Source organism: Podarcis vaucheri (genome assembly GCF_965113315.1).
Source record: "Podarcis vaucheri genome assembly, chromosome: 1".
NCBI lineage: Eukaryota > Metazoa > Chordata > Lepidosauria > Squamata > Lacertidae > Podarcis > Podarcis vaucheri.
Genome location: NC_138759.1, coordinates 58,666,429 through 58,688,943, shown reverse-complemented (window position 1 = coordinate 58,688,943; position 22,515 = coordinate 58,666,429). Strand labels below are relative to the sequence as shown.

General features: G+C 46.6%; 1 protein-coding gene across 1 annotated transcript; it reads left to right on the top strand.

The window, feature by feature from the left end:
* Positions 1–18,008: 18,008 nt before the first annotated feature.
* On the top strand, positions 18,009–21,452 carry FJX1 (four-jointed box kinase 1). The gene has a single exon (XM_082242195.1). The coding sequence runs from the start codon at positions 18,729–18,731 to the stop codon at positions 19,986–19,988; it is 1,260 nt and encodes a 419-aa protein (XP_082098321.1). The 5' UTR covers positions 18,009–18,728; the 3' UTR covers positions 19,989–21,452.
* The last annotated feature ends 1,063 nt before the right edge of the window (positions 21,453–22,515 follow it).

Sequence of the window (22,515 nt, the reverse complement as noted above, 5' to 3'; positions counted from 1 at the left end):
ATTGTGAATACACTTTATTTGCCATCACATTCACTATGTGATCCCTGGTGGCCTCTGGTAACCCATATGATCAGTGCACTAAACATTACCTTCTTTCTAAATCTGCATTATTTACCCTCATTGATGTAGCACACAACCAAATTTGATGGGCCATGGAATGTAACATTTGCTCCATGATTCCTGATTGGCTGAGGCCACTCTTCCTTGCCTTCGCTTGGATAAAAATGGTACAAAGCAGTAACAGATAATGGAAACAACGGCAGAAAGCAGCAGCTTCAAGAAAAGAGTGAGCACAAAGACCAAAGATGATTTTGGAACTGTATGGTACATGTTTATTCAATACCCTGGAAAGGATAATATTGTCTTCTCATCCCCAGCTACCCACAACGCACTCTAGTAGGAGAGTAAAGGTAAAGGGACCCCTGACCATTTAGGTCCAGTTGTGGCCGACTCTGGGGTTGCAGCACTCATCTCGCTTTATTGGCCGAGGGAGCCGGCGTACAGCTTCCGGGTCATGTGGCCAGCATGACTAAGCCACTTCTGGCGAACCAGAGCACCGCACGGAAACACCGTTTACCTTCCTTCCAGAGTGGTACCTATTTATCTACTTGCACTTTGACGGGCTTTCGATCTGCTAGGTTGGCAGGAGCAGGGATCGAGCAACGGGAGCTCACCCCATAGCGGGGATTCAAACCGCCAACCTTCTGATCGGCAAGTCCTTGGCTAGTGGTTTAACCCACAGCACCACCCGCGTCCCTCTAGTAGGAGAGTAGAAAGCACCTAACTGATATAATCAACTCGAAACTCCTGTATTAACCTACTTAATGTTTAACTATCATTTACACTGTATATGCATGGACAGTGGCATAGCTAGCCACTGGGGTGCCTGCATGCGCACTACACATGAGGGCAGGACTAGCCACCACGGGGGTGGGGCTAGCTGCCACCGGGGAGGGACAAGTCACCCACTGGGTGGGGTGAGCTGGGGCAGGGGCCAGCAGTCTCCCCTTCAGCTGGAGGGCAGCTGCAGCGCACTGCAGGCCACGTGCCACACGTGTCCCATGCCACGTCCCATTTTCAGGCAGCGCTGGTCCCGTCCACTGGAGGAAGTCCTGCAGCCCGTGGCCCCCCACCCCCTCTCTCCGCTACTGTGCATGGAATGTTTCTCGGGGGCTAGAGGTATATGGGGATTGTTTGTCATAAGTCTTATCAGAGGATGGTTTTTAAAAAAATATATAGATAGATACAATAAGAGAGCAGGGACGCGGGTGGCGCTGTGGGTTAAAGCCTCAGCGCCTAGGGCTTGCCGATCGTAAGGTCAGCGGTTCGAATCCCCGCGGCGGGGTGCACTCCTGCTGCTCGGTCCCAGCGCCTGCCAACCTAGCAGTTCGAAAGCACCCCCGGGTGCAAGTAGATAAATAGGTACCGCTTACCAGCGGGAAGGTAAACGGCGTTCCATGTGCTGCGCTGGCTCGCCAGATGCAGCTTGTCACGCTGGCCACGTGACCCGGAAGTGTCTCCGGACAGTGCTGGCCCCCGGCCTCTTGAGTGAGATGGGCGCACAAACCCCAGAGTCTGTCAAGACTGGCCCGTTCGGGCAGGGGTACCTTTACCTTTACCTTTACAATAAGAGAAAAGAGTGAACATTCACCCATTTAAGAGGTTTCTCTGGAAATATTTCTCCCTCCAGAGACACACTGCTCTTGACCTGAATACCAAATGTATGAACATTCAGGTCAGCATTTTAAATCAGGAAGCTAAATCGCATATAATTGTATATTGGGCTGTGATCCTTACTGCAAAGGATAATTGGTGCCCAAGACCTCAGCACTAGCTTCCTTTGGGTGTAAAAGGTGCCAAATGACCAGGCTGAAATTAATCCTACAGCTGCCACCACTCCTGTTAGTCTATATCCAGCAGGAGCCAGAAAAACCTCAAGCTGTATGCCAGACATTCAGAAGAGCAAGAGCTAAACATCCAGATTCTCTGCCTCTTGAGCCCCAAGTCCAGATTACTCTGTAGCAGTTTGACTGGTGCATGGGTAGGCAAACTAAGGCCTGGGGGCTGAATCTGGCCCAATTGCCTTCTAAATTTGGCCCACGGATAGTCCAGGAATCAGAATGTTTTTACATGAGTAGAATGTGTCCTTTTATTTAAAATGCATCTCTGGGTTATTTGTGGGGCCTGCCTGGTGTTTTTACATGAGTAGAATGTGTCCTTTTATTTAAAATGCATCTCTGGGTTGTTTGTTCATTTTTCTCTCTCCAAAATATAGTCTGCCCCACCCCAAGGTCTGAGGGACAGTGGACCGGCCCTCTGCTGAAAAAGTTTGCTGGCCTCTGGACTAGTGGGTAGGTACTGGATTCAGAGCCAAGCCTAACCAAAAGAAACTACACAGAAATATAAAAAGTAGATGTATTAATAATTATAAGATTAGATGATGCCTTCCTGGAACAGGTGGCCAAGCATGCAAAAGGAAGGGAGATAGTAGAATCATAGAATCATAGAGTTGGAAGAGACCACAAGGGCCATCGAGTCCAACCCCCTGCCAAGCAGGAAACACCTGGGGGACTTCAATTGCCCGGATATTTGTTGGATGTCAAACTCAGCCAAGAGCATAAGGTCAAACAGATTCCTCACTGGCCTTGCAGACAACTTCATTGTCCAGAAAGTGGGAGAAGCAACAAGAGGAACAGCCATTTTAGATCTGGTCCTAACCAATGTTGATGACCTGGTTAGTGGGGTAGAAGTGGAAGGATCATTAGGCGCGAGTGATCATGCTCTTCTGAAGTTTACTATACAGCAGAAAGGAGCAGCCAAGCATACTAGGACTCAATTTCTTGACTTTAAGAAAGCCGACTTCATAAAACTTAGGGAAGTGCTGGGTGAGATCCCATGGACAACAATACTAAAAGGAAAGGGAGTTCATGATGGCTGGGAGTTTGTTAAGAGGGAGATAGTAAAAGCACAACTTCAGGCAATACCAATGAGACGGAAAAATGGAAGGTGCCTAAAGAAGCCAGGGTGGCTATCTAAAGAACTTTTAACTGAGTTAAGATTAAAAAAGGATGTGTACAAAAAATGGAAAAGGGGGGAAACCACCAAAGAGGAATTCAAACAAATAGCCAGCACATGTAGACACAAAGTCAGAAACGCTAAAGCACAGAATGAACTCAGGCTTGCTAGAGAGGTTAAAAGCAACAAAAAAGGCTTTTATGGGTATGTCCGTAGCAAAAGGAAGAACAAAGAAACAGTGGGGTCACTCAGAGGAGAAGATGGTGAAATGCAAACAGGGGACACAGAAAGGGCTGAACTCCTCAATGCCTTCTTTGCCTCAGTCTTCTCCGATAAAGAAAACAATGCCCGACCTGAAGAATTTGCAGCAAATGATTCAGCAGAGGAAACAGCCCAGAATAACAAAGGAGATAGTACAAGAATACTTGGCTAGTTTAGATGTATTCAAGTCTCCAGGGCCAGATGAACTGCATCCAAGAGTATTAAAAGAACTAGCAGACGTGATCTCAGAACCACTGGCAGTCATCTTTGAGAATTCCTGGAGAACAGGCGAAGTCCCGGCAGACTGGAGGAGGGCAAATGTTGTCCCTATTTTCAAAAAGGGGGAAAGAGAGGACCCAAATAATTATCACCCAGTCACTCTGACATCAATACCAGGGAAGATTCTGGAGCAGATCATTAAGCAAACAGTCTGTGAGCACCTAGAAAGGAATGCTGTGATCACCAATAGTCAGCATGGATTTCTGAAAAATAAGTCATGTCAGACTAACCAGACGATCACCAATAGTCAGCATGGATTTCTGAAAAATAAGTCATGTCAGACTAACCAGACCTCGTTTTTTGACAGAATTACAAGCCTGGTAGATGAAGGGAATGCAGTGGATGTAGCCTACCTTGATTTCAGCAAGGCATTCGACAAGGTGCCCCATGATATTCTTGTAAAGAAGCTGGTAAAATGTGGTCTTGACTATGCTACCACTCAGTGGATTTGTAACTGGCTGACTGACCGAACCCAAAAGGTGCTCATCAATGGTTCCTCTTCATCCTGGAGAAGAGTGACTAGTGGGGTGCCACAGGGTTCTGTCTTGGGCCCGGTCTTATTCAACATCTTTATCAACGACTTGGATGATGGACTCAAGGGCATCCTGATCAAATTTGCAGATGACACCAAACTGGGAGGGGTGGCTAACACCCCAGAGGACAGGATCACACTTCAAAACGACCTTGACAGATTAGAGAACTGGGCAAAAACAAACAAGATGAACTTTAACAGGGAGAAATGTAAAGTATTGCGCTTGGGCAAAAAAAATGAGAGGCACAAATACAAGATGGGTGACACCTGGCTTGAGAGCAGTACATGTGAAAAGGATCTAGGAGTCTTGGTTGACCACAAACTTGACATGAGCCAACAGTGTGACGCGGCAGCTAAAAAAGCCAATGCAATTCTGGGCTGCATCAATAGGAGTATAGCATCTAGATCAAGGGAAAGTAATAGTGCCACTGTATTCTGCTCTGGTCAGACCTCACCTGGAGTACTGTGTCCAGTTCTGGGCACCACAGTTCAAGAAGGACACTGACAAACTGGAACGTGTCCAGAGGAGGGCAACCAAAATGGTCAAAGGTCTGGAAACAATGCCTTATGAGGAACGGCTAAGGGAGCTGGGCATGTTTAGCCTGGAGAAGAGGAGGTTAAGGGGTGATATGATAGCCATGTTCAAATATATAAAAGGATGGCATATAGAGGAGGGAGAAAGGTTGTTTTCTGCTGCTCCAGAGAAGCGGACACGGAGCAATGGATCCAAACTACAAGAAAGAAGATTCCACCTAAACATTAGGAAGAACTTCCTGGCAGTAAGAGCTGTTTGACAGTGGAATTTGCTGCCAAGGAGTGTGGTGGAGTCTCCTACTTTGGAGGTCTTTAAGCAGAGGCTTGACAACCATATGTCAGGAGTGCTCTGATGGTGTTTCCTGCTTGGCAGGGGGTTGGACTTGATGGCCCTTGTGGTCTATTCCAACTCTATGATTCTATGAGTAGCTTATAAACTTGCAGGAACCCATCACATTAAATAAATAAATAAATAAATAAGAGAAATAGCTATAGTGCAATAATACATTTGGGAATCTGACTACAGGACATTAAACTAGAAAACTAGCTTGCCTCTCTCTCATATACTAACCATTAGAGCTGCTCCCCACACTGAAAAACTGGCAAGCAGCACCCAAATGTGCATAGGTGTGATGATCCAAAACTGAGGCACTAAACAAAGGGCAAAACCACTTTTATGGAAATAAGCCTGGATACAGAGGACAACTATTCCTTAGCCTGGATCACCAAAACTTTCCAGCACTGAAGTGCGAGTGAACATGATACCTCACCAGGAAGGCATCTGACCTAATTAGCTAGACAGCCATAATGGCCTTGGACTTGCCTCATATGAGCTAATGCAGTGGCAAGGGGGAATTCCTGTTTATGGGAATGAACTTTTTACCCAGCCACAGTGTGCCCAGAAGCCTGAGCCAAAGAGCCATTTTACAGTGAACCAAAGAAATGTTCTTCTTTATGCTTCTCAAATCAGCCAATAGGATATAGATTCAAATCTGTAGATTGTAATAGTTTCAGCATAAGCAGTTGCCAGACATGCAACTTATTTTCTTTTGCGAAAATAATGTTCCGGGGTGTGTGTGTGGAATTGTGTGAAAGACCTGGTCAAAGGTATACGAGGCATGAACTAAAGAGAATGAACTAGGAGCGGAAAGCCCTTGGTTCAAATCTCAGCTTGAACTACCATCTCAAAATGATGTAATGAAAGCAGAACTTTAGGGAGAAAGTTGTCCTGGCACAGACAGGTGGTTGTTGAAAAGGAATGTTGAAAGGGCTACAAAGACGAAGGGTTATAAAGACAAACATTTTGTCTTTTTAGAAAAAGCTACTCCATAAACACAAAGCTATTATTAACAAGTTAAGAAGGATTTTTAAAAGAAAATGATATCAAACTTCTGCGGGTTCTTGTATGCATTGTTTCATCTTCAGGGAAACAAAGGTCATTTTTTCTGTATTATTATTATTATTATTATTATTATTATTATTATTATTATTTACCCTATACATGGGCGTCTCAGGGCAGTTCACAGAATGAAACCAAGAGCATGAGGACCTCCCAGCCCAATAACCTCATGAGACAAGTAGGAAGAAACTTGCAGCAATATACTTTTGAATATTTTCTTCTTTTCTACATTTGAATGGCATGCCAACTAATTTCCTGAAATAAATAAAATGTTGCTTTTTTATCACTATAATCCTGTCTCTGGGGCTCCTTTTTAGTGGCCTTCCACACCCAGTTTCAGATGGTGGGGTGGGGGGGACAAGCCCTGACCTCCAGTTGCCTGCATCGTCACTGCATACTGGGATGGAGGGAAAGTGAGGGGAGGCAGCAGCAGGTTCTATGCGGTGCAAACACACCAGCAGGAATTGCAAAGATGAATTTCAGAGAAAGCGTTTTTTAGTAATAGAGGTACATGATGGCAGATTTAGAGGAACAATCCAGTAAATCAAACATGGGATGGAGGTGATGTGTCAGAAAAGAGACATCTCCACTGTTTACTTTGGATTATCCTTTATACAAATATTAAAACCATCCATCTCTTTTCAAAAAGAGAAGAACTTAGCATGAGTAGTAAATGATGGTGTCTGCATGGTGCAACAGCCATCTTTTATTATTAAGCCTCATTTCTAAGACACTGGCATTACATTGTTAGAAAACAAATGTGTATCTCCTGGTGTCTTCTAATCCCAATGAAAATCTTCAGTTAAATGAAGCATCAGTTCTCTGAGACAATTCAGGTTCTTGAGGACAATCCACACAACTGCATTAGCACCCCCAAAATTGGATAGAGTGGATCCATGCAAGATTCAGCCCATGGTAAATAGTTATGTGTGTGATTCACCTTTACAATCCATATTTATCTGTGGGATAATTTTGCGTCACTGGGTAGATTGTGAAGCAACCACACAATCATATCACCATGTGCAAGTTGAGCATAGATCCATACAAGGCACACTCCTACTTTTCTACTTGGATTGTGCAACTTGGCTGAAAGTTTTTGTGTGTAGAAGTAAGGTCCATTGGAATCAACTGTGCTTGCTTCCAAAGAAATTAATTTAGGATTGGGATTCCAGACTGTATTTTACGTACAGCTGAATTATCACAGTGCGAGTTTCTTTGGTGCCAGATAAATCACACATGGCAGAGCCTTTGGCTCTCCTTACTAGACTAAATATAAATATCCCTTTACCTTTGTGAATCATCTTTGAAAAGGAATGTGCATATCCCTCTCATATAACTGTGGATCATCAAACCAGCTGATGGATACTATAGCTTGCCAAGTATCAGGCATCAAAACTCTTGTGAACTGGTTTGATGTTAAAGAGGGCTGCTGGCCATGGTTACCTATGAAGTGTTGTGTAACATGAAACTCTGCCGTACATAAATCACTGGCCTTTAGTATCCTGCATCTGGAGCTTAGATTTCTTGGTTAATGTCAAAAAAGACATTTGTTTCATATAGCATTCAAACATTCCACAAGACAGAAAGCATTCTGGGTTCCTGGCTCTGTCAAATTTGTAGGCTACTATTGGAAAAATCCTAGGAGGACCCCTAGAGGATCTCTAGATGACAATCACGTCAGGAAAATAATAAAAACCCAATCATTACAATCATGAACATCCTAACCAAATCAAGTCTTTCTTTACGATGGACAGCTCCATTAAAAGATACAGAGAAGCCAATGAAGGCACTTGTTGAAGAGAATGTACAGAAAACAAAGCAGCACAATGAAAAACTGGTCTCCGGAAGCAGTGTGATGTAAATTCCTTGCAGCAGAGGCCTATCTTCTTTTGCTGATGCTGCTCTGTACATTGATGTATTACCTAAATAACAATAAGCTCCCTTGGTGCAAGGCATATGAATTAATTCTTCTAATACGTGACCTTCTAAAATAGGACTGGGGGACATTTTTCAGCCCAAGGACTGCATCCTCTGAGGTGAAACCTTCTAAGGGCCACATATCATTGGCAGGTGGGGCTGGTATATTTATTGTTTAATTGTAACTGGAATTCTAGAAATTATGGAACTATTAGTGGAAGGTGCAGATATACAAGGCAAAGAAATGAATATTTCAGGCACCAGTATTACTCCGTTGTGTTGGTTGTCTAGACGGCAATAACAAGATACAGGAGCTGTTATCCATTTCCTCCATTAACACAAGCATGTTGGTAATATCCCTTAAATGATCTGTTTTATTTGAGTTCTGTAAGAGCTGGATTATGAACCTTCTGGCCTACATCCAGCATCTGTATTTCTGCTTCATTCGGGGTAAATTAGCACCAATGGACTGAAAGAATATCTGCCACCAGGGTTTATTTGTAGCATGATCGGAATGTCAGTTGTTGCATTAGCTGAACAATGGATGCACCCGGAATACACAGGTACTGTAGATCAGCAGCTGTAAAACTCAGTCCTTTGTATTCTCTTCTTTTTCCATCTGGAAAACAGACATGGGTAGGCACAGGAGCTGGAAAAGGAAACCAGCATGCCCTTAAATACTTGGCATCTCCTCGTATTCCAGCCATGGCAAGGTCTGTGCTAACACAAGCTGTTCTAAAACAGTAATTCCCAAGTGCTGAATCAGGGCCTCCAATGAATCACACAGAAGTTTGCCATGGTGATGTTCAGATATTTGAAGAAAAGAAACACACATGAAAAGAATCCAAAAATCAAACAAAAAAAAAGGCAGAAGCATGGTGTTAGGCTACACAGATAGCCAATGAGTCCCAGACAGAAAGTGAAATTTGAGTGTTAACTGGTTGCCTTCGGTCAGGTCTTTGTGCAGTTGTTTTGTGCAGGAGGTTTTGTATCAGAATCCAAATTTCAGGGCCAAATTTCATGTCATGTAGCTCTGATTTTAAGGGCAATGTTTTGTTTATTTTTCTAAGTAGCCAGAATTTCTGTGGATTGGGACCCTAGCACAGGGACTTATACAGAATCTGACCATCGTTCCATTTTAGCTGAGTACTGTCTACACTGACTGACAGTGGTTCTTCAGGGTTTCAGACCAGGTGTCTCTTCCAGTCTTACCTGGAGATGCCAGGAATTGAACTTGGGAGCCGCTGCATTCTGGTGCCTAAAAACATATAATGATGGTGCCAAGTGAGCCTCCCTGGAGAGAACATTCCACAAATGAGGAGCCACCACAAAAAAGGCCTGTTCTTGTGTTGCCACTCTCCAGATAAGTAAATACCGTATTTTTCGCCCTGTAGGACGCACTTTTCCCCCTCCAAAAATGAAGGGGAAATCTGGGTGCGTCCTATGGGGTGAATGCAGGCTTTTGCTGAAGCTTGGAGAGCGAGAGGGGTCTTGCTCTCCAGGCTTCAGGAAGACATCCGCAGCCTAGGCAGCCCTGCAGGAGGTCCCACAGGGCTGTCTAGGCTGCGGATAGCAGCCTGCTTCCCGGAGCGCCGGGCACGCTGAAAGCAGAGCGCCCGGCACTTCGGGAACACATCCGCAGCCTAGGCAACCCTGCGGGAGGTCCCGCAGGGCTGTCTAGGCTGCGGATGGCAGCCTGCCGCCTGGCGCGAGGGGAGCCCTGAAGCAGAGCGCCCCTTGCGCCGGGCAGACATCCGCAGCATGGGGAGCCCTGCAGGAGTTCCCCGCAGAGCTCCCCATGCTGCGGATAGCAGCCTGCCGCCCGGCGTGAGGAGAGCCCTGAAGCAGAGCGCCCCTCGCGCGGGGCAGACATCCGCAGCGTGGGGAGCCCTGCAGGAGTTCCCCGCAGGGCTCCCCACGCTGCGGATAGCAGCGTGCCGCCCGGTGCGAGGGGCACCCTGAAGCAGAGCGCCCCTTGCGCCAGGCAGACATCCGCAGCGTGGGGAGCCCTGCAGGAGTTCCCCGCAGAGCTCCCCATGCTGCGGATAGCAGCCTGCCGCCCGGTGTGAAGACAGCCCTGAAGCAGAGCACCCCTTGCGCCGGGCAGACATCCGCAGCGTGGGGAGCCCTGCAGGAGTTCGCTGCAGGGCTCCCCACGCTGCGGATAGCAGCCTGCCGCCCGGTGCGCGAGGTGCAACGGCCAGCCCCACAAGCTCGGGGGACAGCAGGGAGGCGCAGCGCCGCCATCCCGCTGTTCCTCGACCTGGTTCGGTTTCCCCGACCTGGTTTTTGGGGGGAAATAAAGGGAATTTCCCCCTCTTTATTCCCCCCCCAAAAAATTGGGTGCGTCCTATGGGACGGAGCATCCTATGGGACGAAAAATACGGTAAATAAAATAAGGAAATAATATGTATTCCTGTTAATATTTTTTCAGCAGTACATTTTCCCATAACTCTCCTAAACACAAAAGGTATTTTAAAAGTGGATTTGTTGCACCATGGTGAAAAAACAGTTTAATCAACTTAAATTGCACAAACCTGCATTTCTGGTATGTGTTTGAAACGCACTGGCAAAATACTGATAATCTGGAGGTGACCTTAGACTTCAATCTTATGCTTGCTTTCCTAGGAATAAAGCCCACTGAACTCAGCCGAACCTCTGGATAGACATGCATACAACTGAGCTGTACAATATTTTGTAATCAAGTGACAACTCTATTAAGACCCACCTTTTGCATTCCAGTATTGATGCATTTCACTCTTAATTGCATTCCACTACCACCCCATCTCTTTTGCTTTCGCTTAAGGGGATTCAATCAGTTTTGCATGCCACTGGCCTCTTTGCTTATGCTGTAAGCAATAGCGCATAAATCTTTATGTTTAGCTTTGTTGTTCGTATATCAGTGGCAAGGGTTCTTCGCTGAGAGGATTTCCCTGCCTAAAGGTTTGCTCGTTTAGAAGCATAATTTAGCCTCAGAGAGAAATAGACTTCCTTTAAAATGTATTACTAGTAAAACCACGTTCTCTAAATTTAAATTCGTATTGTTGATTCCCTTTTCCGGCACATAATGATTTGCTCTCGGATGCTAGCCTGTGTCAGCCTTTGGGCTCCTTCCTGTTGAAACACCACCCTGGTTCCTACTGAATAAGAAGCAGCTATTCAGGATAATGGGGCTGTTCCTATCTGGAATTGCGGGTTTTTGACAATCAGCACCATCAATGGAATATCTGATTGTCCCTGTTAACACTGTGCAGTTTCAAGGGATAAAAAACCAGCTTTTAGCATATCATTGCCCAGTAAAAAGAATCTGGAGAAGAAGAAGAAAAAGGACTATTGGCACCCAGCACACTGCTAGCATTGGATAAATATTAAATAGCTGTGCACCACCAAAGAAGGATCTGATGTGATAAGAACTGTGACAGTTGGCAATATAAGCAGGAGCAATGTTTTATCCAAGTGCCAGGAGTGTTTTCAATAGCAGGTCAGAGGAAGAAACAAGAGATGACAGCTGCAAATGGCCTTGACTCCTTGATATGCATCTTTCTTGTCCAGCCAGCAGCATCTGAGTTGGTAGAGTAAGACAAGGCTTCTGTGAGATCATGATGTGGTTAAAGATTTGCGGAGGTGGGGTGGGGTGAGTTTCAGGTGTGAGGAAGGGATGATCCACATCCCTTATTCCTATTGGTGGAACCACCTTGAAATTCCAGATGTTAAAGGGACAACATGTCCACCTACAGGGGTACAATCCTAAACCTTTACAATTAGCATCCACACATTTGGTGGATGTTGTGGAGGACACGGGTGGCGCTGCGGGTTAAACCACAGAGCCTAGGACTTGCCGATCAGAAGGTTGGTGGTTCGAATCCCCGCAACGGGGTGAGCTCCTGTTGCTCGGTCCCTTCTCCTGCCAACCTAGCAGTTCGAAAGCACATCAGAGTGCAAGTAGATCAATAGGTACTGCTCCGACGGAAAGGTAAACGGCGTTTCCATGCGCTGCTCTGGTTCACCAGAAGCGGCTTAGTCATGCTGGCCACATGAGCTGTATGCCGGCTCCCTCGGCCAATAAAGCGAGATGAGCACCGCAACCCCAGAGTCGGCCACAACTGGACCTAATGGTCAGGGGTCCCTTTACCTTTACCTATTTGGTTGTGGGGAGTTAAAGCCCACTCTGTCAAATTGGTGACAATTAGATGGTCACGTACATAGATCACATGGTATCCTAAAACAAACTTTTTTCAAAAGAAATAAAAAATTAAATAATAACATTTCTATCAAGCCATATAATATTTAAATGACAAAGTGGAACTTCTGGGATGTGGGCATTCAGTGTCTCAAAAGCTCTCTCTCAACCCTAGATTTGATAGAACCCTATTCTGGCATTTTCAACTCACAGAATTCACATGACCCAATTAACACCAGTTCCACATAGCTCCGTTGGGAGAGGCGGTCTAAAGATGGCAGCAGGGGGGAGGGGAGCTTCTGTACAGGCATAGGTTCCCCATGCAATTTATAATGCAGGAAACTTATGCCTGTAGAGCAGACTCCAGATATTTAGACTGGAGTTATTTATTTTAGTTATATACCGCTCTATACCCACAGAATAAATCAGGGCGATTCACAGAATAAATTTATACTCCTAAGTTTTGGGGAGCCTGTTGGCTTCCAGATGTTGCTGGACTACAGCTGACTGGGGCTGGTGGGAGTTGGAGGCCAACAACATCTAGAGCAGCCTTTCTCAACCTGTGGGTCCCCAGATGTTGTTGAACTACAACTCCCATCACCCCCTAGTTAGCAAGGCCAGAGCTCAGGGTTGATGGGAGTTGTAGTCCAACAACATCTGGGGACCCACAGGTTGAGAAAGTCTGATCTAGATGGTCACAAGTTTCTCATCCCCATTTTATACTCACCCACTCCAGGGCACTTAGGCTGAAATTGTATGTACACTGACTGGGGAGTAAGCACCATTGAATTCCATGGGATGTACTTCTAAGTCAATATAAAGCAGAGGATCAGGCTGCATGTCTCCAATGTATCAACAGGACTAAAGTGAACTTGATTGACTGAAGGAATGCAGCACCCCCTTGGCTGAATTTGTGAAACTAAATCACAAAGAATGAGGCAGGGACTAATGGACTCAAAGGCATATATATGGCAGATATAGTGTCCCCTTCTTCCTTTCCATCAGTGTCACTGGATCTTTACTAGCAGAACTGCAACAGACGAAGGTCTGCCTCTGCACATGGATGGGGGAAGCATGTTGGGTTTTTGGCAAGAATGCCCAGCCAGAATAAAAAGATGGCAACTGTAAAGCAAGACATGAAGCATGAAGAAGCAATCTGGGCAGCAGTCAATTTCAGGAACAGCCCCTCAGCCAAACAGGTGTGTCAGTAACTAACTAACTCAAGCTCTCCAGACGGAGAAAGCAGAAGGTGGCTTCCTATATTCCTGTGACTTTGGCTTCCCAGTTTCTATCAGGAGGTTCAGAACTTCTCATCAGAGAGCCAGTGTGGTGTAGTGGTTAAGAGCGGTAGACTCGTAATCTGGGGAACCAGGTTCGCATCTCCGCTCCTCCACATGCAGCTGCTGGATGACCTTGGGTTAGTCACACTTCTCTGAAGTCTCTTAGCCCCACTCACCTCACAGAGTGTTTGTTGTGGGGGAGGAAGGGAAAGGAGATTGTTAGCTACTTTGAGACTCCTTAGGGTAGTGAAAAAGCAGGATATCAAATCCAAACTCTTCTTCTTCACCAAGGTTTCAGACTTAGCAAGAAACTTGTGGCCTTCCAGATGTTGGTTTCAGCCACAGGTCCCTCAGCCCAGATGTATGGCTTCAGTCTAAGTCTTCAGAGACTGGCAGGGCAACGGCTAAGGGCCTGCTAATTCTACAACCTAGAGGTTGAATGATGTGGTATCTGACATTATCTTATTTTTAAAAGAAACCCAAGGGAGAGGGAAAATATATTTCCCACTCTGTCACTGAAACATTCACAATACGAAGCAGGTCAAATGCATATTTCTTCCTTGAGGGCAGGCTTGCAGAAGTTGAGAACCATCAATCTGAACATGGTCCATCAAGCATGGCCTGCCAGGTGTTTGATGACCCTTCTGTCATTGCAGTCCCAGGGAGGCAGTGAAAACAGGTTCCTGATGGGTTGGCATGCAAAACTGTGGGCAGCGTTCTAGGAGGAGGGCTGCTCCTGCCTCAAGGGAAGACACCTGCATTTCCATATGCCACCTTCAGAACATTGCATCTGCTGGTGGGAGGGAATGAGAACGGAACTCAGCAGAATTATTACTGGTCCTGGGGTCTTCTTCCTTTCATCTCAGTTTTCAGTCCATTTTTATTAATAACAAGGTGGGGAGCATTTCATTGTAACTTAATGCATTTAATGCCTGCATTTGTTTTCAAATATTGTTGCACAGGAGTGAACAGAAACAAATGGCAAAATTGCTTTTGGCCTGTAGGTGGAGTAAGAAGAACATTGTTGGGGAAACAGAAATTTGCCACAAAAGGTCAGTTTAAAATACCATATTCACAACCAGATGGGGAAGGAAGTAATCTTTAATAATCTTTGAATATGCAAATGTGAAATCTATTATGAACCGTTCCACATGAAGACAGTTTTTGTCCAGTCCTTCTACCTTAACATCAACATCAAATGTGGGAAGCTTGTCTTCTAGTTTCACAATAAAATTCAATATTTCTTCATCTGAAAAAAGGCATTATAATTTGATATACAGTTTAAAATAAACTTTGACATTTGAACTGTATTTCCTTTTGATTTCAGTAATAAAGCTGGTAATGATTTCAGTAATGGAGCAAGTCCTGTGTCTGTCATAGATATGATGGTGTCACACAGTTTGGGCTATTAGTACTCCATCTGTAAAATGGGAATAACAATAACTTCACTTATTTAATTACATTATTTATTTCATAAAATTTAATTACCACTTGATTATTATTTTTTAAAAACAAAGTGATTTATAGCTTCAGAGGCTCACTGTTAAAGTGAGAACAGCAATTATTTACAGTAAATAAAGGTTATATAAAAAGTACAATGCATGTTTTGCTAATATGTTTGTTATAAATACCGCACCTTAGACACATCATAAAGTGTCAGAAATTATTGTTTTTATACCTTGAAACCATATTAAAACAAGAACATCTGCCACCTTAAAAATATGTCTATCATAAAATAAATATTAATTATTCATACACACACACTAATTTTCATAGTATGTCGATTACACATACCAATTCAGTATAGTGGCAGGCTACAATATATTATGCACACTTTTTCTGGGAGTTGATACCTTGAATGCAATGGGTCTCTCTGCTGAGTAAAGACACAAAGAAGTACATTGCTTAAGACAGAACCACATCCTTGGTTGAAATACCATCCTTGACAAGAACTTGCTTGAGGCAAGCCACTGCTTTTTCAGCATCACTCCCTTATCCACTGTGTGAGGATGATCAACAACCTAATGATTCTGCTGTAAGGATTTGTGAAATAATGTGTAACAGCACTCTGAACGATCTCCAGTGCTAAATGAATGAATTCCATCCATTTCAGTTTTTTGCCACACGGTGGAGCCCTCAATCGCAGTAACGGTGTGCTATCCCAGGATGATAACAGTGTCTATAATTACTTGTAAAACTTGTCATTTTATATTAAAACACTGAACGCTTTTATTAGTTGTGTAAATAATGAATTGGGGCTAGTGGATTAATACATTATAATGCATGACGGGGAGAAGCAATTATGTAATTTTAACATCCGTGATGAAGAAAATGTAGGTGGTTTGTGCACTTATTGAATACTCATGAAGGCTGGTGGAAGTTTCAGCTACAGCTTTGGAGGGCTTGTTCATTTTATTGGTGACTCAATCCCCTGTCTTTGGAGAATGGATTGTAGCATTCAATCAGGCTTGAGGTGGGCTGCATGCTCTGGCATCACCCAGGTTACTAGACAGGATAACCAAATAGTGCCTCCAGAGGCAAAGGCAGTATACCTCTGGATAGCAGATACCAGCAACAAATAGCAAGGAAGGGGGTGTTGTCTTAATAACCTTGTGAACTTCCCAGAAGAAAGTTGGGAGCAGAACTGCAAGCTAAATGGGGAAGGGCTGTGGCTCAGTGGCAAAAGATCTGTCAGGCATGGAGAAGGTCCCAAGTTAAATCTGCGGCAGCATCTCCAGTTAGGGACTAAAGAGGCTTGTCTGAAACCTTGCAGAGCCACTGCCAGTAGCCAATGTTGAGCTAAATGGACCAAGGGTCTGACTTGGAATGAGGCAACTTCCTAGTACGTTCCCATTTTCCTAAGTAAATTCTTGTATGCTTCTGGCCAACCGATGTGTGATTGTGGTTGTCTTCATACACCCTTAATTTAAACCAGTGTTTCCCAACCTTATGTCTCCAGTTGTTTTTGGACTACAAATCCTATCATCCCTGACCACTGGTCTTGCTAGCTAGGGATGATGGGAGTTGTAGTCCAAAAACAGCTGGGGACCCACAAGTTGAGAACCACTTATTTAGACAGTGTGCATGCATCTTGGTCCAACAGAGGAACTATAAATACATAATACAAATAAAACCTCTTTAATGGACATGGAAGAGTACTTGGGTCATCACTCATGGGGCTCCCTGTGACACTCATTCCACCAGCCATACCCTAGACATCCTTCATGTTGCCATGGCTTGCCGCTTTGTTCCAATGGGAATAACTGCATCCTCCCCTCCACCCAGCAAATATATATTGTTTGAGGATGGAAGGGGTGCAATATTCTCTAAACAAAAGTGCTTTTTAGACAGATAACACATACTGATCCTGCACAACACATGACATTTTTGCATGACCAGCTGATATTGGTGAAGGCCCCAAGATCTGAGAAAGGTACTGTTACATTTAGACTTTGAGAAATTTAATTTTGGGGTAATGTATTCAGCTGGAGTTGCCTCTGGTCAAGAAGGATATTGAAACAAGAATTAAGAAAGTTCAAGGAGAGAAGTTCCAGAGGACAAGTCATTATGAAGAAAGACGGGGGCCAGCAGAAAATAATAAGCCCCTCTGTTCTAGAATGTACCTATAGTCTTTCTTGGAATAGTCAATAAAACATTCCTTTAGAGATGCTTTGGGATGCTGTGGCCCATTTCTCTTCGTTCCATAGCAATTCTCTAAGTTGGTGATGGACCATTCTTTTTTGTTGTAAATACAAAATTTCCCAGATTATTCCCAAAGGGGTGTGAAATAATAACACCAAGCTGGTGGTCCACATGTGTGACAGCTTGTTTGGGGGAGATGGGATGACTTCATAAGCCAAAAGAAAAGAGGGGGGAGAGCTTGCGTACATGGTGGAAGCAGAATCTACATCAAACTGTCTGGATCCCTTTTAATTACAGATTGTACTTTAATGTTGGAACCCAATGTACACTCATTTTTATTTTAAAAGAAGTTCCAAACAAAACAGAGCTCACATCTGAGGATCACAGTGTAACTGCCACTGAGCTGTCAAAGAAAGCTGGTTGTGACTGTCGTCTCTGATTTCACGTCCCCCCCCCCCCAATTTCATTTTTTTTCTCTGTGGGAGGATGAGAGAAGGAATCACTGACGCCAGCAGATAGCAGCCTAGACTTCAAACCATCCTTTGTCGATTTCAAAGAGCTCCCGGTTAATAAATATTTACCCAATGTTACCTGTAATTTGTGCACCTTACTGATACATATATAGACAAAGGGACTGATGCCACAATAGTTCTATTCGATCATTCCGAAGAAGCCAAGTGGAGGGGGCCGAATTTACCTCTTGTCGGTTCAGCCGGTAGGAAACAGGACCGTTCCAGCGGGAAATGTGGATCCAATTGTGTTCCTCACCAATGCTGCCTTTCTTAGTGCATATCTTACAAGGCAGCTGCTCAGTTGGTAGCATCCGAATCCCACATAACCTGTGCACTGTTTACTCCGGAGCAAATGCCGCTGGGGGGGGGCGGGTAGGGTTCCTGCGGACTAAACGTGTGACTACTACCCTCTTTCGAACGGTAGCCTTTTATGTGCGTGGCGGGCACATAAAAGAGTCAAACGCCCCTACGTTTGTGTCGCTGTTGCCGGGAAGCAGCCCACCCCTCTCGCCAGCCTGGTTTTTTTGCTCCATCCCACGCTCCTCTGCCCCTCCCACTCCAGCAGAAGGAAGGCTCTTTGAAACCAGCGCTCGGCTCCCATCTTTTCTTCTAAACGTGCCGAATCCTTTGTGCTTCCCAACCCGGGTGGGAGGAGGGAGGCGCGAGCGGAGGGGGCCCGTGGCCGGGGCCGCCCCGTCGGAGAAATGCCCCCGATCGCGGTTGAGAAGCTAACCAGGGGGGAAACAAAGCCCACTCCCGGGGTCAGAGTGGCTCGGGAGGCGCCCCCTCTCCTCGCAGGAGCCCCCCACGGGCAGCCACTCCCCGACGGCGGGCCCCGCTTTTCTGGGGCCATCGCCGCTTTAAGCGGAAAGCCACGCTGGGCGGTGGGCTGGGTCGGCGCGCTCCCCCCCCCACCTCGCTCTCCCACGTGGTCTGGGCGCTTGTGAATTGCCCTAGCTGGAGGGTCTCGCTGCAGACGCCGGTCCCGCCGCCCGGAGAAGAGCGCGCTCTCTCCCTCTCCGTGGCGGGCGGCTGCTTCCCTCCGGCGGGCTTCTCGGAGCAGCGCCGCGCCATGAGCGGAGGAGGAGGCAGCAGCCGCGGGGCCGCCCGGCCGCCGGGTCCCAGCGCAGCAGACTGAGGCAGCGGAGGCGAGAGCGGGACAAGGCGGAGGAGGAGAATGCGACGCGCGGGTCTGGCCGGGCTGGGCTTCGTGGCCGGGCTGTGGCTGCTGGCCGTGGTGGCGCTAGCGGGGCTGTGGAGCGGGCGCGGCGCCCCCGAGCCCGGCGTCGAAGAAGCGGCGTCGAGCGGCCGCCTCCTCCGGCCGCCCAGCCAAGCGGCGCAGAAAACTTTCCGCGCGCTGCTTACGCTGCCGGGACAACCCTCGGAGGGGCCGGGCGAAAGTGGGCAGGAGCCGCCGCCGCCGCCTGTTCCCGCGGATCCCCCTCGGGGCGTCGCGGAGCCGCCCGTGCGCGGCGGGATCTTTTGGAGCCGGGCGCTGGAGGCGCAAGTGCCGCCGGGCTTCTCGGCCGAGGAGGCGGCGTCGTGGCTGCGGGCGGCCCGCGAGGCGCGCGTCGTGTCCCTGGAGCGCGGCGGCTGCGGGCGCAGCTCCAACCGGCTGGCGCGCTTGTCGGACGGCAGCCGCGCGTGCGTGCGCTACGGCATCAACGCGGAGCAGATCCAGGGCGAGGCGCTCTCGTACCACCTGGCCGGGCTGCTGGGCATCCAGGAGCGGCTGCCCCCCTTGGCGCTGGCGCGGGTCGAAGCCCGCGGAGGGCAGTGGGCTCCCGTGCGCGACGAGCTGCGCGGCTCCCCCTGGGCCGACGGCGCCGTGGTGAGCCTGGCGCGCTGGGTGGACAACCTGACCGACGTGGTGGCTCCCGCCCCCTGGCGGGCCGAGGCGGGCGCGGCGGCGACTTCGGGCCCCCGTCGGCTGCAGCCCTTGTCGGCCGGGGAGCTGCGCGGCCTGAGCCAAGCGCAGCTGGTGGAGCTGGTGCAGTGGAGCGACCTGATCGTCTTCGACTACGTGACGGCCAACTTCGACCGGCTGGTCAGCAACCTGTTCAGCCTGCAGTGGGACCCTCGGGTGATGCAGCGCGCCACCAGCAACCTGCACCGGGCGCCCAACGGCGGGCTGGTCTTCCTCGACAACGAGGCCGGCCTGGTGCACGGCTACCGGCTGCTGGCCATGTGGGACAAGTACAACGAGCCGCTGCTGCGCTCCGTCTGCGTCTTCCGGGAGGCCACCGCCCAGCGGGTGCGGGAGCTGCACCGCGCGCGCAACGCCGCCGCCCAGCTGCTCCACCTTTACCGGACCCGGGAGCCCCTGGCCGGCGTCTTGGGCTTCCTCTCCGAGCAGCAAGCGCAGCTGCTGCAGGACCGTGTCGACTTTGTCCACAAGCACATTTTGCACTGCAAAGCCAAGGCCGCCTCGCTGTGACCCCTCTGGACCTGGGTGGATTTAACATTTTGATGGGCCTAATGGAGGCACTGGAGGTGTGCCCCGTAGCGCAGTGTCCCTAAAGGAGGTGAACGCAGGGGCCGCGGTTGTAGGTGGCTGGAACGCAGCTTCTGGTCTAGAGCACTTTTGGAAACCTTGCCTTGAAATATCTGACCAGCCTGCCGAAAAATGAACTTAATAATTGAGAGCATTTTTTTTTAAGGGGGGAGGGCGTAGAGACTAGTTAATGGTTCCCAGACATTTTCCTGCTGGGATCCATCAGCAGAATGTGGTCTTCCTTTGTTTGGTGCACACAGTTTAAATTCCAACCCCAAAAGTGAAATTTCTGACTAGGCAGCCTTATGCAAGCTGTACTCCCAGCTTCCCACCCCTTCCTCAAAAAGAGACCTAGGCTGGCTTAGATTTTTGTCAGAGGGATGCACTGAAAACAATGGCCTTTTTAGGTATAAGGTATAATGCTGCCCTGATGCACCTGTCCTGCACTATTGTCTGCTATAAAACTAGGCCAGGTACTATCCTTCCATTGCACAGTGTGTTGTTTTTCTTTTCTTTGTGTCCGAAGTAATTAGGGTCCAAAATAACTTTGAGGGACTCAGTCTGTAGCCTGGGGGTATATGATGCTGGAACTAAATGGGTGTGGTCCTAACTAGTCCCTTGGATAAGAGGCCACTGGGAGCCTCCTGTAACATCATGGCATAATGATAATAAGTGTATATTTTAATTGCTATATATTTCCCTGTATTAATTTCATGCCAGGTTTCTCTTTCAAGTGTGCCCCCCCTTAATTGCTCTCATAAGAGCATCCCTTAAGAATTCACTCTGAAATACTCTGTGCAAAAGCTATTGCCATGGTTGGGTGGAACTAGCTATCTTTTCCTTCCAGTGGGGATTTGTATGTGCACAAGATTCCCTGTGACAATCCCCTTTATTTTAAATGAAAAAGTACTTGCTATCCAGTAACAATCTGCATCTATCCCACTTACGGACTTGCATTTTCCTGTGGCTCTTCCTAGCCAGGGCGGACATAGTTTTGACAAAAGTTAGTATTTTTAAAAAGAAGAAGTGATGAGAAAGTCACTATTCCAGTAGCTCTTGACTTTAACCAGTGAGAAGCATTTGGCAAATATCATTAGTTTCTCTGTGTGTCTGTTTTTATATGTAACCACTGCTGTACAGTAAATAATTGACTAATGGGGTGATGGAGGAGAGAATATTCCCAGGTTTATATAGTATTGTCAGTGTATTAAAATGTTTTGATGCATTAATCTGGAGGAGGAAAACATCAGTTTCATGCACTTTACTTTGACTTTTCTTATTTTTTTTATAAAAAGACTTTTTTATTTTAAAAGAAGTCTGCATTTTAGGTACATGACGTATGTTCTTAAGCTCTTCTGTAACATACTAAAGAAATGGATATTTCAGTAAAAATGTGTTAAAAGTTTTGCCTTTTTTGTGTTCAAGGTTTTGGCTTTATGAAAAGCAATGTTTTTCTTCTGACACTTTCCCTTCTCTTTCTTTATTTTATTGGGTGTTTTTCTTTACTTGGTATAAAAGAGTTAAGTTGTTCCATACAGAACTTGCTCTTTAGAGTTAATTTTTCAGCCTCTCTCCCTGTGCCTTAGCTTATCCAAAACCCTGTGCTCATCAAGAATGCGTAACACGCATGTCTAATGGTTGCTGCTGATTTGAGTAAGAATTCCTGCACAAATTTCCAGGAGAATTACTGTGTATTTTTAAAAACTGACTTGATTCAGTCAGTTCAGGTTTCAGCACTGACTGCCCCTGCTGGTTGCTTCTCACACACTGGTGAAAAGCCTGTTATAGTAGTACCAAGAGCTATAAAATCAGAGCATCTCTGAGAGCATGTGCCATATTCAGCAGCTGTTAATTCCTTTTACATTTTGGTTTCTGGGAAACCAATAACAAATGGAAAAGTCTATGACTTACTGTTCATGCCAGAATAATTCAGGGCTTCGTTTCAGCTTAGTTTCTATCCAGATCTAGGTGGGAGGAGGGGATAGAAGCTGAAATGAAATGTGTACATAATTGCCACTAAAGTTCAAAACCCCCATCTAGCAAGGGAGATCCATTATCTAACCAGCGCTAGTGCCCTTATCAGTGTGTATTGTAATGCTTGTTTGGGTTCCAGGGAACTGGCTGGCTATGTCTTCTGGTGCGCGTGAATACAGGCTGTCAATAGGTCGTACGTGGCCAGAACTGGTTTGGGTCTTTAAAGTCTTTTGGCAGCCTTGATTGAGCTTCTGATGAGCCACACTGTACAGTAAGGAGGGCAATGTTATAAACGCCTCTCTTTCTAAACACAGGATGTAGAGGTATGGAATAAAGCGGCTGAATTCCCTCTGAACTGTATGTGCTTATCAGATAAGACTATAATCTCTGCCGCATCTGGGGAGATGTCTGCCTTCGTAGACTGGAGGTCAGAGGGCATTTTGCAGGCATCAGATAAAGTAAGTGCAGCTGACATCGTTTTGAGCATACAAATATC